This window comes from Trachurus trachurus (assembly GCF_905171665.1).
Source record: "Trachurus trachurus genome assembly, chromosome: 1".
Taxonomy (NCBI): Eukaryota; Metazoa; Chordata; class Actinopteri; order Carangiformes; family Carangidae; genus Trachurus; species Trachurus trachurus.
This window is the reverse complement of record NC_139891.1, coordinates 8820804-8841096: the sequence shown is the minus strand read 5'-3', so window position 1 is coordinate 8841096 and position 20293 is coordinate 8820804. Positions and strand designations below refer to the sequence as shown.

The 20293-nt window shown below is 41.3% G+C and overlaps 1 protein-coding gene across 1 annotated transcript in view; it reads left to right on the top strand.

Moving 5' to 3' along the window:
- The window catches only part of dnah6 (dynein, axonemal, heavy chain 6), a gene marked incomplete at both ends in the record, with an annotated part of 64523 nt that extends 46405 nt beyond the window's left edge, over positions 1-18118 (top strand). Inside the window, 15 exons of the mRNA XM_083982107.1 lie at positions 531-700; positions 1111-1301; positions 1466-1626; positions 4840-4928; positions 8431-8577; positions 8733-8871; positions 11759-11878; positions 12035-12156; positions 13034-13163; positions 13291-13418; positions 13578-13763; positions 14393-14465; positions 15943-16094; positions 17590-17812; positions 18015-18118. Of these exons, the coding sequence (XP_083838233.1) occupies positions 531-700; positions 1111-1301; positions 1466-1626; positions 4840-4928; positions 8431-8577; positions 8733-8871; positions 11759-11878; positions 12035-12156; positions 13034-13163; positions 13291-13418; positions 13578-13763; positions 14393-14465; positions 15943-16094; positions 17590-17812; positions 18015-18118 (2135 nt within the window). The remainder of the gene's footprint in view (positions 1-530; positions 701-1110; positions 1302-1465; positions 1627-4839; positions 4929-8430; positions 8578-8732; positions 8872-11758; positions 11879-12034; positions 12157-13033; positions 13164-13290; positions 13419-13577; positions 13764-14392; positions 14466-15942; positions 16095-17589; positions 17813-18014) is intronic.
- Positions 18119-20293: the final 2175 nt, after the last annotated feature.

Below are 20293 nucleotides of genomic sequence, written 5' to 3'. Positions count from 1 at the left end.
ATCATATTGTCGGAAAATCTGTACTAGACAAATCTCGGAAATTCCCTCAGATTTCTGTAGCATTAAAGGTATTCAGAAAAGAAAATTGAATTTGAGCCCACTATGGGTCTTAACATTAGTGTAATAGCTGATCTATCAGACGATGTAGCCCAAACTTTGTGCAAAAATCTATTTTCGAGTAAATCCGGGGTGAAACTCCGTCCCTACTCCACTCTCCTCCTCCGGATCGCTGTGGTCCATCACTTAGCCGAGTCGCTAGCTAAGTTAGCAAGCTATATAACGTAGCAAGCCTACTAGCTAACAGTTAGCTATGTTAGCTAAACACACTCGCATACACACACATATACACACCGAGCTCAGTCCCGCCCCAAACATTGAATATCCCGCCTGCTCGATAACGACCAATCAAATTTGTTTTCCTTACTCGGGTAAAGTCGTGCGGCAACTCATGGAAACTCGTGGAAGGAGGCGCGACAAACAGGACAAACGGCCATTTCTGAACACCTTTAAAATGTTGTCTCTTTTTTTAGGACTTGTTCAAGCATCTCTTAATCCAGAGACGTGGGATGACTACGTGTCAGAGTTACCTCCTCTGGGAGAGTCCAGAGAGATGAAGAAGGGCAGCATCAGAGGTTACTGGAATGAGAGGTTGGGCGCCTTCCAGAAGTTGATCCTTATCAAGAGCTTCATGGAAGAGAAGGTGGGCCATATCCTTCTCTATAGATTCAATATTCATTAAGGTTTTGGAAATTGATTGTTTATTTACAGATTCGCTGGATCACAGAAGGAATTTCAAATCCAAAGAATGGTGTTTCCAGTGACACTTGATTTAATTTGATTTTTTAACCCCAACAAAGATTTCTCCAATTACATATGTTGGACTGTATTCCTCACCAGGACTATGCTGAAACATTCTTCTGCCCTTTACACCCTTGGAAAATTTACAAAAAAAAAGTGTTTTCCATCTCTGCAGTGATGTCCACATTTTAAATAATCTGCCTACTTTTTTATGTGTATGTCCTTTGAGTTGATTCCCTGACACTGTGCTGTCTTACCTTGTCCTTTGTCACATCCTCTTTGTTGTGCTGTCCTACCTTCCTCTCCCTCCAGGTGGTGTTTGCAGCAACAGAGTTTGTGATTGTCAGCTTGGGGAAGCAGTTTGCCGAAAACCCTCCCGTTGACCTGGCTAACCTTTACAACGACATGTCCCCGACCACCCCGCTGATTTTCATTCTCAGCACAGGATCAGACCCCATGGGCGCCTTCCAGCGTTTTGCAAAAGAGAGAGGATGTCTTGACAGGTAGGAAAAAAAAGAAAGAATAAACACACAGAATAGCTGAAGGGTGGATTGTAAAGCATCTTATCTTTGCAGTAGTAATATTTTACCAGGAGCCAAGAACAGAATGGATTTTATGGGGGAAAAAAATGGATTTCCTGATCATTGTACCTCATAATTTCTCTCAGAGTTGAGTCCATCTCCTTGGGTCAAGGCCAGGGGCCTATAGCTGAGAAGTTGATCCTCGCAGCACTGAAGAGTGGCAACTGGATCTTTCTGCAGAACTGCCATCTGGCTGTTTCTTGGATGTTAGCCATGGAGGAGCTCATCAAGACCTTTACAGAGCCAGGTATGGTGGCGTTGGCACAGAGACACAAGGGCTGAGTGTGGGACAATGGATGTCCCATTTCTCATCACATTTTTTGTACAGTTGCTCCTGAAAATAAGATTTAAAGATGATGAATTAATTACTTGAAATATGTCATTTAGCAGGGAATAAAACACGTTTCCAATCTCAAACTTGTGAATATAACATGACACAAATGACAAAATTACACTGGATCATTAAAACGAAAGGCTACAGCCACTAAATCAGCCTGTAGCTCTAAGGGTAGATGCTAATAAAGCTAAAACATGATCAAATTAGTGGTTTACTTATTAATAACATTACCCAATATAGGATTGATAGTAAATCTTGTTAACATTTATGACTTTATAGTGTTAAACACACCCATTGTAATTATACAATAGACCCTTCCAGTTAAAGGTTAAGACACATTTTTCAAAACTTCATTAAGCTGATGTGACAGATTTACCATATTCAGTTCAAAGTAATCGCTACCTGACCTTGAGTGTGGGGCAAATGATTACTGCCCAAAATCGCATTACTCTGTTCGATACATCACATGTATTTCAGTCTTTCTGGTGCTCATAGGTTAGAGTGCACAACAAAAACCTTGGGCCCCAGTATAGAGGGATTATCAGTCTATGTCACTCTAGCCACAATCATGTCTTGTTGGGCTGTCGGTTGCACTAATTGTTTTGATAAAAATAACAAAACGTGCAAGTTTAATAGAATACCGTCAACTTGCACCGCTTTCTAGGCAAACAAGAGAGAAAATAGTACATTGGAGATTAATTTCGAGCAATATAATGTTTTAGTAACATTGATTTGAATGGTGATCAAGTTGGGTATGCCCGCAGGCACAGCTGTATGAGTCGTGAAATGTTCACAACAGTGACTGAAGACGAGCTTACATAGTAATGGAAAGCAAGCAGGGCCGGCCCGTGGCATAGGCCGTATAGGCAAATGCTAAGGGCGCCGTCCATCCAGGGGGCGCCAGCGCCACAAATGGGAAAGAAAATAAAAGTGTAACTTTCACTATTTTTATAACTAGTTGGTACTATTATTTCTTAATACAAAAAATAACCCCACGTTAATTTAAATGCAAAGCAATACCTATTAAAAAGTAATAATATAATATGTTACAACATTACTTACTAAGTCGCCCCCCCCTCTCTCCCCACATGCCCATTGGTACTGCCCTCCGCTCTCCCCGCAGTCACACACACAGCAGAGGTACCTGTCTGCAGTGGGAATGCTTTCAAGCCCTTTTCTTGTTAGAAACGCCACATTTTTAATTATATGTGTGGATACTTGGTTGCATTAATCCTCAAAGTCGGCACAAATGCCAGCTCGTTTGCGCGACCGTCTCGATATGTTTTTGTTTATATTTCGGTCATTTTACGCCGCCCTTGACGACCTGTCAATCAAAAGAACAGCTGTGAAGCGCTTCGAACCCGCAGAATCGTTAGAGAGAGAGAGAAGCAGTGAGGAGGATGAAGGTGCTTCAGAGGCTGAAAGTTTTGACTCATTTGATGAGGAAGATATTGAAAAAAGAAGTGAGTTGAGACTTCAGCCTGCTTAGACAGCAGGGCCACAGCTCCAGCTCTGTATACAGACCTGCTGAGCTCTCAAACCATTTTTTTTACCTCTCAAACAGCACCACAGTGACAACACATGGAGGGTACATTATATAGGTTAAATATTGTAAATGTTGTGTTTTTTGTCTGTTTAGTTGATATTTTGTTTGGAGAAAAAAGCTAATTTCTCATTTAGGGCTACACACATCTCATGAAGTTTGAAATGTAATGTTAAGTCAATATTGAGCTTCTTTTATTTTACATTTGAGACATTTGGTGAAAATAGAATGACAGATAACATTTATGCTCAAAAAGCAATTTCACAAAATTTCATTTTAACTTGTTTTCCACACGTATCTATTAGCTTTTATTCATACAGTATATTCCACTGCTTTTGTGAAGCTAAGACTTTCGTATACCCATTTCAAGCATCACAACAGGTTATTCTCATGACTGTAGACTATTTTTTTTCATGTCTTCACCCAGGATTTACTTTATGACATTTTACTGATTGTTGTGCAAGTTGTGTATCTCGGGGTCAGAGGGGACACACTGCTACGTTATCATTATGATCATTATTGATCATTGTTGGGGGGGGGCGCCTGGGAGTAATCTCGCCTAGGGCACCAAAATGGCTAGAGCCGGGCCTGAAAGCAAGATAAGAGTAATTAACGTTATATTATTGTAAATTACACACGCAGCCATGCAGGTACAGTTTGCTGTCCGGATGCAGTTGTTCCAGCCTTTATACATGTCCGTCCTCTTCCCTTGTCTTTGACTAGTAGGCAGCACCTGAGTCCTCCGAGCCACAAAGTTTTGTAATCGTGTAAGAGTATGTCCAGAACATGATGTGTGTTACATAGCTGTAGGTAGGGATGCATCCGTTTTGGTTTTTAACCGATAACCAACGCTCGTTAACTGATTCATAAATGTTAGGATTAAAATGCTCTGAGACTCTTTGCCTTGTGCCAGTCGGAAACTGGCCCCTTGCTACTGAGAGGATGATCAACAATGTTTTTTTCTTTCTTTCTTTTTTTGCCATTATAAAACCTCTAGTCTATGTATAAAACACACACTTTTATCACTAGGTGATAAACTGTTGTATTACGCTGACAACATCGCTAGCTAACATCACTTTGAGTAAACCAGATCCATAGAGTAAACTTAAAGGTACGACAAACGGTTCTTGCTGCAGTCAGGTTGCGTGCGTATACGCCATGTTGGTAAACAAATAATCCCTCTATAACTCCATGCTTCTCTGTAGCATCTTTATTACATGCTGGAGATGTGACATGTCCACAGGTGTCAAAGAGAGGCAAGGCAATGTGAAAGTAATTTTGGAATTTTGGAATTTGACACATGTGACTTGTCCTGTGCAGCACCGTGTGGTGGCTGAGATCTCACTGCATCAAAAAAAGCAAGAAAAATACCCTAAATTACAAGCAAATGTCTATAGCACAACATTTTGGAGCTTCTAAGTTTGAAATGACTGACTGGTGTCTTTGTTGTGTCTGTGTTTCCATAGTTGTTCACAGCATACGTATTGACAAAAAAAAATGTGTGCATTTTAGAGAGACCATCACAAAGTTACTCTCTTTGTGTTTGCCTGTAAATGATGTTCATTTTTCTTCCTGTGCAGATACATCAATCGACGATCATTTCCGTTTGTTTCTCAGCTCCATGCCCAGCAAAGTATTTCCTGTTACAGTGCTTCAGAACTCTGTCAAGGTAATCACACACACACACTCACACACTCTCTCTTTCTCTATCGCTCTCTTCTCTCTCTCTTCCACAAAAATCTCACTTCATTTCATTTGAAGATTGTCTGGTAATGACTCTACTCTGCAAGCTTAAAAAATTGCATTCACTTCAAATCAGTTTGTTTGTTTTCTAAGTCTGTGTTCTCTCTGTGCAGTCAACCACTAGCTCCTCTTCATTATTCTTCATGAAGAGTATAAGCAACAACGCTTTGAAAGCAAATATTCTAAATGTTCATAATGAGCATAATTTCTTACACTTCTTTGGTAAACTTGAAGTCGATACTACACATATTTTATCTGTGCAAAGGACTATTAATATTAAAATCCACTACTGTTGTGTGTTCTAGAGATAGTGGGTTAAAGAAAGCTCATTAATTACCAAAGGAACCCTGAGGGTAGTATTCTGAGGCACTACACAATGGGATTGTAGATGTATGTTTGGATAAAAGACCAATGGACTGTCATACAAAGGCAAAATGGATGCAATTTGCTTTTTCCTTTCATTGGTTCCTTATGTGACATTATGCATGCTTTGTAATTAGTTGAACAAAAGGCAGAGGTGGTACTTTCTCCTAAAAAGTGTCACAACATGAATTAAAGCAGAAGTAAGCGATCCGGTCGTTTTGGCTGCACACACAGAGAGGACCGCCCCTTTATGCCGTTCTCTCTCCTCATTGGATAAAGGTTGTAGGATACAAGGAAAGTTTTCTCCTCGGCTTACAGCAGAGCAGAGTGTCTGACAGACCCGTGTTTCGGACCAAGAACTCTATGTAAGTGATTGCCGTCTGAAGATATAACTATTTAAGACTTATATTAACACAAACATTCCGCTTACTTCTGCTTTAAGTGTTTCTGTAGCCAGTAATGTCGAGTTATGTGGTAACACAAAAAGTGCTGAAGAAAAAATATTTTTTTATTCAAAGTTTTTATGCTATTAATTCCATGGGCTATGTGAAAGAAACTGACTTGACCCAAAATGTCATCCATTCACTGATCTGTGAATTCACAGGTTAGACACTTTTCTTGTAACTTGCACATTCAGCTGTTACTGAGTTTCCCCACAGCTGCTGTTTGCTGCTAAAAAAGTTGAAGAGCTCCTTTAAATTGTTAATACCAGAGGTCAGTCAGAAATCAGGAAGTTGAAATATGGAATATGTGTATATTGTGCATTATCTGGCACAAAACCACAGCTAGAAATAGTTAATTTCCTCCTACATCATTAAGAAAATAACACAAACAACACAACACAAACAATATTTAATGAAATATTTTAGTTCTGAAGCATGAAGGTGCTTCATTACTTCATATCCAGGGATATCCTCACATTGGTACATTAATTCAGTGGTATTTCAGTACTCAAAGATCTACACTCTTTTACTGGAAATGAGATCTATGATGACCGTGGAGGTTTTCAATCATCTGAGGGAGAAACAAACAGGATAAATCAAACCACAAGAGGCTTCGTTGTCCTTGTACTGTCCAACAGTTTGCTTTATAATACATGGGATATTATCTAAAAGAACATAAAGCTGGTATCATGGTCATTTCTTGACTCTGGTGAAGGTGTTGTGTGTGACCTCGCTCTTACCTTTACCAGTTCCCCTGTGGTTTTTTGTGAAACTCCTGAACAGTTTCATGAATAATAGATTATAATGTAGATAGGACTCCACCGCAGCTCCTGTTTGTTAGAAGAATATTTTGTGAAGACATCTTTAGGGCTCTATTCAAATGGTTAGCAAGGGAGTCTAATCCGTCTCAAGGTTTCTTCCACACTATAAAACATTTACACTGTTAGACAAATATTTGCAACAATAATCCCGAATTCTTTTCCCTATGGTGAATGCTACTCTGAAATCATGATCACTGTTTGCTTATTTTTTCCCCTCTCTCATTTGTAAAATAAAGTATATTCAATGATTTGTTAGTGAATCTTTTTGTTTGCCTCCTAGTATGCATCGTCTACTGTTTATGCACTTTGCAGTCACTGCTAGAATCAGTAAAATATGAATTAACTGGTTTTTCACTCATTACATTATGATTTGAACCATATTTAGGGATTTGCAATCGTCAGGCTTTGTCAGTTGATTATCCAGCTTTCAGTGTTAGAAACAAATCTGATGAGTGGGAATTATACTGAGGTTTCCATGAGGGAGCTACAAGTATCATAGAACCTACAGCAGGGCTATTCAACTAGCGGCCCCTGGGCCTGCCAGTCAGTCAGACCGGCCCCCGGCCCATCAGCCAAATAAAAAAAAAGAATAATAAAAGAATAATCATTATCATAAAATCATGAAAAATAAAAACAGTCCTTACAAGTTGTATATATTTATTTTTTATTTTTCATAAACCTATTTACTATTAAAGCAGAAGTAAGCGAAATGTTGGTGTTAATATAAGTCTTAAATAGTTATATCTTCCGACAGCAATCACTTATATAGAGTGTTTGGTCTGAAACACGGGTCTGTCAGTCACTCTGCTCTGCTGTAAGCCGAGGAGAAAACTTTCCTTGTATCCTACAACCTTTATCCAATGAGGAGAGAGAACGGCATAAAGGGGCGGTCCTCTCTGTGTGTGCAGCCAAGGGATGCGCCTGAATGTGGTGACATAGGGACGAGGGCGGGGACTGCTAACTCCATCGGCTGACAGGAAGTTAGCCAAAACGACCGGACCGCTTACTTCTGCTTTAAAAGTGAAGAGCAAAGAAAAAGTGGAGAAATTGTGCAATATTTTTGCCCCAAAAAATGTTTGACGCTCCTAAAAACTGTACATGCCCATTTTACAACACTTGCGGCACAACACACTGCCTACAGCAGACCAGAGAGAGTCTGGCCAGAAGTGTAAACATGTTTCAGAGTTCTGTCTGCTCCCCTTGATCTCCATGGTCCTCTCCGCTCCTCTTACCCACACACCCGTCCTGCTCCCAGTCCCCGCCTAACCATCTACGATTCTGGTGCTCTATATTCACTTGATGCTCCAGCCCAGTCTCTCTCCTCCTCTCTCCCACTACCCGTCCTGGGCTACACAGTGTCGGCCCGCTCCGCCTGACCTCCATGGTCTTCTCCGCTCCTCTCACCGCACATAAGTACTTGTTTAGCTCTTTTTTTTTTTTTTGGGGAACTGAGTAACTAGTAGCCTACTGTAACTAGTAATCTCACTAATTAATTTTGAAATAAATTAATAAGAACTGTAAAATGATTAGCCTATTTTTAAGAGGAGTAATCAGTACCACCGGTAATCTAATTACTTTTCAAGAGTAATTTGCCCAACATTGCTGCTGTTGATGAAATGGTAACAGAAGGTAGCTCAGAAGAATGACCAGCCCACAGACCACAGCCCTCCAACGAAATTGGCCTCCGCAAAAATATAGTTGAATAGCCCTGCCCTGCAGGATCTCTGACAACCTGAGCAGGACTTCTTTTGGTCTGCAGCATCAAGCCTTGTACTGTATGCCTATGCTTTGTCATTTCCAGGTGACCAATGAGCCTCCCAAAGGCCTGAGAGCCAACATGCGACGGGCCTTCACGGAGATCTCCAACAGTTTCTTTGAAGACCACGTTCTGGGACGTGACTGGAGGAAGATGGTCTTTGGAGTCTGCTTTTTCCATGCGATCATCCAGGTTAGTTCACACAGTACACCATTTCTCAAAACCTCTTGATCATTTCTGCTCTGTGTGCCTGGATATGTTTTTTCCTTGGTTGCTGCATGCTGTTGTGTGTGTTTGCATGGTGAATGCTTGTCATTCTTGGTATGTCTCGTCTGCCTCTGTCTTAGGAGAGGAAGAAGTTTGGCCCTCTGGGCTGGAACATCCGCTATGAGTTTAACGACAGTGACAGGGAGTGTGCTCTGCTCAACCTCAACCTCTACTGCAAAGACAGCATCGTCCCTTGGGACGCTCTCATCTACATCACTGGTAGGGAAGCCTTCCTAAGTCTGCCTGCAATTATAAATAACTGCACATAGGCTGGTATGTACATCCTATGCAGGTTAGTCTAAACACATCATACTTTTATGCAGGTTGTCCATCTGTCTGTCCATTGTTGTTATGTTGTTATGCATGTTGTTATCTTATTACAATAGTTGTAAGCGGGGTAACGTACATTTGCAGCCAAGAATGAACTGATGAGAAATGGTGGTTAAAGGTAAAAGCTCACTGTGACCTCACAAAACACATTTTTTGGGCCATAACCATAGACTGTATGGTCATGACTCACAGATTCATACATTAATTATGACGTCATTTAAAAGAGATTGAGATTTCCCAGCTTTAGGAGTTTCATTGCTGTATAAACAACATACACATTTCAAGTTGCGGATAAAGAAGTTAAAGCATAATATTTGTTGATAACACCAAACAGGGCAGTTCTGTAGCATGAGATCAGTTCTGCAGCTGTGGCCATTTGTTCATTGAACTCTCACTCATCAACATTTCACAGCTCTCTTCCTCTTTACTGTGGGTTTAAAGGAAAACCAGATTCACAATGGCTGTACTGTATTGCCTCTCAGTGATACAGACGTAGATTAACCCTGCTCTAAAACAGTTTCAGCTTCATAGCTTTTGTGATTTATGCAGGACTCGTATTAAACTGCAAGTTTTATCCAAATGTGTTTCATAAATTGGCAGCTGACTTTTTATCTCCTTTTTATAAATCCTGGCATTATTAAACAGAAAAATCTGATTTATATTTCAATTTCTTAGAATTAAAACACTGACATAGTTTTCATTGTTAGCAATTTGAACATCACCAATTTATCATCATAACACAATAAGAACCTGCTTTAGAATTTAAATGTATTTTATTATATTTTCCGTGTTAATTCTTACTAATAATTGCAATAATGATACATTTTCAGTCATGAAATGTAATCTTATTTTCCTATATCCTGGGCACCCATACAGACACTAATGAAGTTTCAGTTGAATTTAATTACATCAGTCTAATGTTGTTTATCCAACATAAGAGATATCTTCAAAAGTTATTATGAAGAAGAGGAGGGATCCCTTCCATTAACAGAACCCCTCATATCCCTAGTATCTCAAGTTCATTTATTTCCCTAATCTGGTTTTCAATTACACCTCCAAATGATATTGTGCTGCGTTCAGTCTCAGTGGAGCACGCCACATCTAATTGATGTCTCTCATTGTTATTATCACACTACAGTGTTATTAGTTTAATCCTTAATTCTAACGGTCCTCGTGAGCCAAAGCTACACGCACACACGACGAGGGAAAGAATTTGGGCTCAAACCAAGCATGATATTGCCTTTCCTCTTTTAGAAGGAGCAGTTCTTCTGTTCTGCTGCTTTACCACGCCCGCAGCTTATTAAGAGCTTCAGCAGAGATGTGTCTGATTATCCCCTCCTCTGCTCATGGTCTTATGTAACTGTATGGCTCTTTACAGAAAGTATGTATTTTTACTGTTGAATAGCTAAATGTTGAATATAATTTCAAAATTATCTTCCTGCGTGGTATACCTTCCAGCCATCACAAGTCCTGTCCCCTCACCAATCCTTGTGTCATTGCTCATGTACGCCTATGTTTGAATCTCTCTGCTGTACATTATTACATGAGTGTGTCAAAGACATGGAGACAACACTATTGAAATTTGAAACCATCCTTTGGTCCCTTGAGAGCCACATGAAAATGTGTGACAGTTAGTCACGCTAGTAGTTGTGCCTTTTTACATGGTTGTGTGAGTGAAGACGAAAAAACTGTAAAGCTACGATCTTAGATTTGTCAGTTTGATCACTCCTATGTAGACTGTCCAGTGCACCTGCTCTCTGTCATTTCTATGAATTGCATTTCATGAGTAACTCATACAGAAATGTGCTGTGGGTTGAAAGGGTAAATGTAGCATAAATAAATATGATAAATAAATAATAAATAGGTACGTCAATAGTTTTCCCTGAGAGAGGGAGAAAAAAGCAGGCATCAAAAATAGCTGTTTTGCGTCTTTAGTGCAAGGTATGAGGTACAAGCTGCAATGTCAACTTGCCCTGAGAAGAAGAGGGGAGAAGGACAGGAGGAACAAACAAACAAAAAAACAAACAAACAAACAAAAAAACACACTTGGCGGTCTCATACTCAGTAGTTCTACGAATGTATCCTGGAAATAATATTTCAGCTTGGCTTTATTCTGGCATTGTTTACTTGATAGTCATTCGCCCATTTTCAAATGACACAATTAATATTCAAAGTAATTTATTTTGTGTGTTTTATCATGTCTGTTCTCATCTGTGGTTCCCTGATGGTGGAAAAAAAGCTATGAAATACTGGGTCGTCTCTCTCTGTCTTCCACCAATCCAACCAACCACCCATCCCTTCTGAGATCACCTCCTCTCCTGCTGTACTCTACACTTCTTCACCTGATCTCCTTTTACTTAGACATTTCACTTCATACTCACTTCACTTCAGAGTCTCCTACCACACACAACCTTTCAGGGCTCCAGATTAACTTTTTTTTTACTAGGAGCACAGTGGCCCCTAACTTAAAATGTTAGGAGGGCAAGCAGAACATTTAGGGGCCCACACCATAAATTGACTTGCAATGTAAATATTCACATTTTCGTTTCATTCACAAAAATTGGCCTGCCACCTGCAGTGGCAGATTCCAAATTCTTTGAGTCGCCTTAACCCTTCCATGGTTAACCACTGATTTAAAGAAGAAGAAAAAAGATTTACTGGTTGCACATGCGCAAGTAGATGAAAAATTTAAACAATCACTTTGAAGTTACACAGCTGTGCCGTGCCCATAGAGCTGATTTAACATTATGTTATGTTTTGGTGTCTGTGTCCCCAGGTGAGATCACATATGGAGGTAGAGTGACAGATGCCTGGGATCAGCGCTGCCTCAGGACAGTCCTCAAAGGCTTCCTTTCCCCCAAAACTCTGGAAGATCGTTACATCTACTCCGCCTCAGGTACGTTTCAATTTGAGCTCTCCCCCTCTCTCACTGCAAATCCATATCCAGCACATGGACAAAATACTCATTCAGAAAATGCAAACGTTTTTTTTTTTTTTTTTTTACAGGCCAAATACTGTACTTATATATTATTGTATTTTTGTTTGTGTTAAGGTATCTACTACGCCCCAGAGTCAGATGAACTGGACCGATATAAGAAGTATATTGAGAGTCTTCCAATCATAGATGATCCTGAGATCTTTGGCATGCATGAAAATGCCAACCTGGCCTTCCAGGTGAGGAGCAATGCTGAAATAATAAGAGTAATACCCCTAGTCATGTGTATTGTGTGAATGTGGGAAGAAAACCAAACGTTGAACCAAACCAAGGGAAGAGAGAGACCTTTATCTGTAGGTGAGAGGGTTGCTTCTGTGGACTAGATGGACTCCTATCTGCCATACAGATAAAGTGAGGAGGTCTGCAGGAAGCTCAGAGTAGAGTCGCTGCTCCTTCAGGCATCTGATAAAGATGCCTTCTGGGCACCCCCCTTCGGAGGTCTTCTGGACATGTCCAGTTGGGAGGAGACCCTGGGGCAGGCCCAGAGCTACAGGGACAACACACTAGCACAGCCTACACATCCTACCTGGTGTTGCAGGAGAGAGACGGATACCTGGAGCCCTCTGTTTCCTGCCACTGTGACCCCCGACCCCATAGACGCAGAAGAGGATGGATGGATGGATGGATGGATGGATGGATGGATGGATGGATGGATGGATGGATGGATGGATGGATGGATGGATGGATGGATGGATGGATGGATGGATGGATGGATGGATGGATGGATGGATGGATGGATGGATGGATGGATGGATGGATGGATGGATGGATGGATGGATGGATGGATGGATGGATGGATGGATGGATGGATGGATGGATAGATGGATGTGTTATTTGTTTGTGTTTTGCAGGAGTGATGTGCTGATTATGTCAGTTTATTCAGTAGATGTCATTATTTATGGGCGTATTTATGATTGAAGGTGGAGTTGCTCCTGCAGTTTATTGCCAGTTATAAAAGCATTTCTAGTCTTCTGAAGATTGCAATGGAAAAATGTCAATAAATGAGGACTGTACAGTTATATGTGTATGTGCGTGTGTGTGATTCTCTCTCCACAGCGCAATGAAACCCTGACTCTAATCAACACCATAATGGATGTAAATCCGCGCTCTTCAGCCCAACACGGAGCTAAAAGTAATGATGACATAGTCTGCGAGCTGGCTGAATCTATACTGGACAAACTACCTGGTACAGGCAACCACACACAGACCCACACCCACATACTGTACATTTTATCCAGTGTTGTGAACGTGTAGCATCATAAAAACATCTCATCACTGTGTCCATTCCCGTCTTTTTGTCTGTCTGTGTGCAGAGCGCGTCGACATGGATGCAGCAGTGGAGGCTCTGTTCGAACGAGATGCAAATGGCCGCCTCAACTCCCTCACAACCGTGCTGGGGCAGGAAACAGACCGATTTAACAAACTGCTGAAAGTGCTGAGGGTGACATATCACACAAAATCATATCATGAATGAATTGTATATATAATTTCATCATAGGAAGCAATTTGTGTATATCAGAAATAGAGAGTATTGTTTGGAGATCCTCTTGTTTTCTCACTACCTTCCCTAATGTGTGGTTCTTCTTATTGTGTTTACCAGCTGTCTCTCGTCACTCTGAAGAAGGCCATAGCAGGTCTGGTGGTTATGTCAGAAGAGATGGACCGCATCTACACAAGCTTCTTAAACAATCAGGTCCCAACCCACTGGACCAACTCTGCCTATCCTTCTCTCAAAACCCTGGCTTCCTGGGTCAGAGACCTGGCTTTCAGGACCTCCTTCATCCAGGTATTCACACAAACACACACTGAATCGTACAAATGGGTTGTTCAAAAGAAAGAGAAATAACATAATCGAAGATGAGTAGAAATATGACTTTTTGTGTATCATCACATTAAATTGAAAACACCAATAATACAGTTATTTGTGTGTTCTTCCCTTAGGCACAATTTCTCTCTCTCTCTCTCTCTCTCTCTCTCTCTCTCTCCCCCACTCTCTCTCGTTTCCCCATACACTCTCTTCTTTGGTTCATCACCCCTGACTTAAGCTGTTCTTCCGTAAGACTGGTTTGAACATGTGTGTTGCAAAATCACTGAAACTCACTCTCTCACACACAAACGCGACAAACAGGGGTGGGGAGGGGGGGAGAGTTGGATTGGTTCATAAAGGGATGACGGCTAGCCGCTGAGTCAGACTGCACATGTTCACTACCTCAGGAGAGAGAATCCGTCTCACTCCGCCAGTACAAGTTGAGTCACTGAGTCACTTTCAGGTCCCATAAGTAGCAGGACAGATGTAATGCAGCGTGGCTTGTTTAACGCTGAACACAACCATGAAAAAAGCTTTGCTATTTAAAGATACTAGAATTTTATTTACATCTCTCCCTCTCTTGTCTCTCGCAACTTCTCTCTTACTAGACTTGGATTGAACGTGGTCAGCCTAAATCTTTCTGGGTCTCAGGATTTTTCTTCCCTCAGGGCTTCCTGACAGGTACAACACAAGCACCAAAACATCCTCCATGTTTCTATGAACCTCAGCAGTAGGGCACATTTTAAAGGGATATTTCAACATTTTTGGCAGATTTGCCCAGTGCCATAACCCCTATAGTCATAGCAGTAGGTTCGTTACCTTTAATTGCTGGTGCAAGCTGTTTTTTGATCATCAGGGCAGATATACAAGCTGCTCAGCTAACCCTACAGAGGCATATGGTATTTTCGGGTTTCCCTCATCAGACTCATCAAATACACAATCCAATAACTCCAAAACGCTCTGGTGGACAAGTTGTGACCTGCACATTCACCACACTATTAAATAATAACGTATAATTATGTAACATTACGACACACAAAGCAAATTCTTGGAACTATTTTCGCTTTTGAAGTCACTCTGCCGAGCAGTCATGTCAGAATTACGCATTTGCCCCGAAAACAACTCTGTCTCATAATGTTCCATTATTATCTCATAGCGTGGTGAATGTTCAGGTCCCAACTTGTCCACCAGAGCGATTAGGAGTTGTTGGATTGTGTATTTGATGAGTTTGATGAGGGAAACCCGGAAATACCATAAGCCTCTGTAGGGTTTGCTGAGCAGCTTGTATATCTGCCCTGCTGATCAAAAAACAGCTTGCACCGACAATTGAAGGTAACGTACCTACTGCTAAGACTATAGGGATTATGCCAAATTTGCCAAAATGTTGAAATATCCCTTTCAAGCTGCTCTATACACTACAGTGGCATGCAAAATTTGGGCACCCCTGGTCAAAATGGAAATGTGGAGCATGTGGAAGATGAAATGATGTCCAAAAGGGATAAAGTTACAGATGCACATTCCCTTTACATTTTAAACAATATAACTTTTTTTTATTGTCTTCTTTTACATTTTCAAAATGACAAAAAGGAAAAGGGCTGCAGCAAGGGGTTGACCACCCTGCATAGTTAGTATCTAGTAGCCCCCCTTTGAAAACTATCACAGTGTGTAAATAGTAAATATCTTGTCTGATACCTTGGTCAAAGTTATCTGAGAGCTCAAGTCTCCTGGGTTTCCCATTCTTTTACAGGCTGCTGCTTTGTTTCCCTTTTTCACTCTAAAGTTGTAGAACATTTTTTTTTAATTAACAGGTTGGTGGTAATACCTGCTTAGCATTTCTGCTTGTTGCACCTCCGCCAGTGCCTAGGTACCAGCTGCAGGGTCCTCAGCTGGATGCCATCCTTCACTGATGTTTCGCCCCTAGAAAACTAAAATAATACACTGATATTGCTTAGAATACTGCAAAAGAGTGTTTCATGTTTAACTTTATGCCTTTTGGAGATCATTTAATCTTCCACTTGCTGAACTGTTCACTCTATATCCTTATATCACTGTGATCATTCCTTCAAGTACAGTAGGCATGATAATCTCCTCTAGCTACCATATGAATGTGATGCATCTTGCAAAACAACATAATGAGATGTGTGTTTCTGGTCTGCAGGGGTGCTGCAGAATCATGCAAGGCAGTACAATTTACCCATCGATGAGCTCAACTTCCGCTTCAACATGGTGCCAGCGTACAGGGACCAGCAAGCAGTATGTGAGGCTACACAAACGCTGCCCAGCAACGCTCAACTGGACATGGATGCTGAGGTACTGGAGTGGACAGGTTGTGTCTCGACTGTGATGCTCTTGTTGATCCAATACCATATAATGAAGGGTAATATAGGATTGTTATGGCTAATAACAGAAGTAACTTGAACTCAGCGCTATGCAGACACAGTTGCAGCTGAAGGTTTCCCAGCTCACCTCAAATTCAAATTCTCACTGCAAACGTTATAATCCCTGCTCTTTGTGTCCTTTTCAACCATTTTGACATTTTGATTGTAACTTTGTAGTTATGCAGAAGAATGTGGATGCTTTTCTAGTGCCATGACAGAACAGAGTACCATTATTAAGTCCCCCAGTGTCTCTAAAAAACAGTGATTCAGTGTATGTTCTTCTCTGAATGCTGTTGAAGTTCGTTATTACAGGTTTTTCTACTTCTCAAACTTGAAAATACTTCTCAGATCTCTTCTCAACTTAATTAGAGTTCATGAACTATAACTTTTACTTCTTGGAATAGTTTGACATTTCTGGAACTAGATGCATTCCCTTTCTGGCTGAGAGTTTATTGAGAATCTCATAAATGACTCTGTTAATGAAAATTAAATCCCTGAAGCTCATGGATATTGGGCTGTATAAAGATTATGTAGAAGCCAAAGAAAAAGTTGTGTTTTTTGTTGGCACAGTAACAACCAGGAGCGATGACAGGGTGAGAGTATTCATGAGTGGAAAAGGAACCAAAGCACCACCGTGCTCATCAAGGGAACACAAGCCACAATGATGAATTCTAACAAAAAAGGCTGATAACTGTGTGAATATGAATGTTTAAAGGAGAATTCCAGCCATTTTGACCCCTAAATCGTTGTCCTGATGGTCACCCAGTGTTGGGGGGAGCAAAAAACGCGACTAAAATTGATGCAGGCAAACCGGAGTTACACCATGGCTACCTGGCCCTAGGGATAGCCACAACGCTAAACTATATGGGGGCAATTTTTTCAACCACAACAAACACTCAAAAAACAATCAAATATCTATGGTACATGACTGGAATCCTTATGACAGAGATATTTTGGACATTACCACTGCACTGCTCGACCGTTCATTCTTGTAAAGAAATCATCGCAACAAGGAAAAAGTGTTTGTTTCTGTGGCGCGGAGAGCAGGCGCTCTGCGATCGGATAGTAATGTCTTTCCAGGACGTTTCAGAGTTAGGCTATCTGAGGCGAGTGACTACATGCAAAAACACAAATTTTATACTGTTTACAGTATACTGTACACTACATGAGTTCAGTGGTGTGTCATAAGGATTCCAGATACCATAGATATTTGATTGTTTTTTGAGTGTTTGTTGTGGTTGAAAGAATTGCCCCCATGGGTTAGCGTTGTCGCTATCCCTAGCGCCGGGTAGCCATGGTGTAACTCCGGTTTGCCTGCATTTTAGTCGCGTCACTGGGTGACCATCAGTAAAACGATTTAGGGGTCAAAAATGACCGGAATTCTCCTTTAACTCATCACTGCTGCATCTGATTTTTTGGGGTACAAGTTACCAGAGCCGCAGGATGGCGTGCTGGTACACGGGATGTTCATGGATGCCAGTCGCTGGGACGACGAAAACATGGTGATTGAGGACGCGCTACCTCGAGTGATGAACGCCATGCTGCCGGTGGTGCACTTTGAGCCGCAGCGGAACTACGAGCCCGAGCCTGAACTCTACCACGCTCCTCTGTACAAGACCTCAGCCAGAGCCGGGACTCTGTCCACCACTGGTACGTACTGGATCCAGACTCTGACCTACCTTTATTACAGACTGGTTTAGTGTACAATTAAAAATGTTCAAATTCAGCAGCATTTTATCTGAAAGCTGTTACACTGACCCAGCAGACAGAAGCATTAGAATGTGGCTCAGTCGATGACCTCAATAGAGGACTGTCTGATTCTTCATGAGGCTTCATTTCTATCTTCCTACAGGTCACTCAACTAATTTTGTTGTGACGGTAATGCTTCCCTCCCAGCGGCCCAGTGACTATTGGATATCAAAAGGCTCTGCTCTCTTGTGCCAGTTGGATGATTAAGTTTTTATTCAAGGACAAAAAGGAATATTAAATGTAACTGAAAGCTGAATCTCTCTGCACAACCTTGAATTAATGTTGTATCTTTCCTGTAATTATTTATAAAGACATGTTTTATGCTGAAAGCGCACCCAGACATACTACAGTGTAATAAACATCTTTGAGTTTTGCCAACGCTGATCTGTCGGCTTCCTGCGAACACGCAACAGAGTCTTATCCTGCTGACACTTGATGGGAGCAGCGCAGTACATCCAGATCTCTGAAGATGGAACACTGTGGCTCTGCGGCGTAAACACCATATACTAGACTCCCATACTACCTTCGCACTATGCAGTAAGTCATCGGATGAATGTGCTTACTGAAATTTACAGTGCACATGTAGCCTCAGGGAGAGGAAAGACAGAGGGATGGACGGTAGGATAGACACTGTGGATGGATGAATGGAGATACAGTACTGAAGGTAGACGGACACGTGGCTGTTAATGGTTCACAAAGAAGAAGAAGAAAAAAGATAAGCTCGCTTAGAGCTCTGAGTTGAGACAGGAGAAGGAGTGATGATGATCAAATGATGAAATGTTTCCGCCACGGCCCCCCACACACATCAGCAGCCTATTTGTGTCCCTTAGGGCATGCAGTGCAAACACGTAAAATATGGCTCTTCAAACACATTAAATACACCCACTGCAGTGGTGGGGCAGGGCGCAGACACACACTCAATCTCTGTCACACATGCTACCTTCTCCACACCTTATTGCTCTGCTAACTGCGAAAAGGAATGGACATATAAAACATTATACTTAATGTCAACCTGGAGGAAAGCAGTACAGGACAAAATAAAAAATAAAAAAAACAGCAGTTGCTTGCAATGCTGTGAAGAAAGATAATTTATTCATTGAGAAAAGCTGTGGTATAAATGAGATTTTACACCAATGAGAATATCCCTGACCACCTGTCAACATGGAGTCACACTATTAAGGGAATAATGTCCCGTAGTGTCTCTAAGCTGGTGCTGGTAGGCAGATTGTGTTGCCTTTGGACAGAACCAGGCTCTTTCTAGTCTAAGCCATGTTTTTATGGGATTCTGAATTCCCATTTCCTGTTATATTACCACATTGTCTTTTTTGGCTTCACATTGATTACCAGTATCTTTTGTCCTTCCTTCCTTCCACCTGTCCCTTTTCCCTCTGCTGTTCCACATGTGCAGACTTTAAGCACTTTGTTGGACTAACTTAGTCCCAGTCTATTTTTGGACCCCGTAGCACGGGGCGGATGCAGTCAGCGCCTCGCATGCAGCTGCTTCTCTAAAGCTGTAAATGGTGATGAGTTGTCTGGCTTTGCTGCAGCTTTCAAGTACTCATCATCAGGACACGTCAGTGCAGAGGTGAGCCCCTTTCTATGTGTTAATCTGACCTTCACACACATCCTCACAGGTAATGAAATCTGAGTTTTAGTGAGTTCACGCACTAAAATGTTTCTCTTTGTTTGGGAAGAAAAACATTCATCCAGTTCAATTCATTTCACTTGTCATTTTGTGCAGTCTGCTTCAACTAGTGCATACACAATGACAGCACACATGACTTCACAATGCTTGATTTTGTTTTGTCCCTTTTGTATCATCAACAGCAGCATCTATTGACCTCCTAACCTCCTTTATTAACCTCCTTTCCCAATCAATCCCCTCATGAGCCAAGATGATGCACTATGAATAACTGTGAATGTACTTTACTGTTCTATTATTAAGATAGGAGGGAGGTGGGGTGAAGGAGTAAATGAGATTATATGCTCCAGTCACTCTGAAACCAGATTAACAATGTTTTATCATCCCACACACACACACACACACACACGTACACACTTCCATCCCAGTGGATTAAGTCAGAGAAGAGGACGTGGTTGATGTCTGCAACAGATGGGTCCAATGGAAAATTGAGATTTTTGCTTTTATAAGGGGGGTGGGGGGTGGAGATCTAAAAATGATTTAAGACATAAATCACACACAGATGAAGACACCAGTATTAGGACAGTGAGGGAAGAATACTAATCAACATGTTTGTCATGATGAAAAGCACAGATTGGCTCCGCCTTGGCCTCTTACTGGAGAGATGTGTCATTTTGGTTGCATGATGCCGACAAGTCATTTGAGCTGAACAGAACAGAAAATGTATTTATCAAATTAGA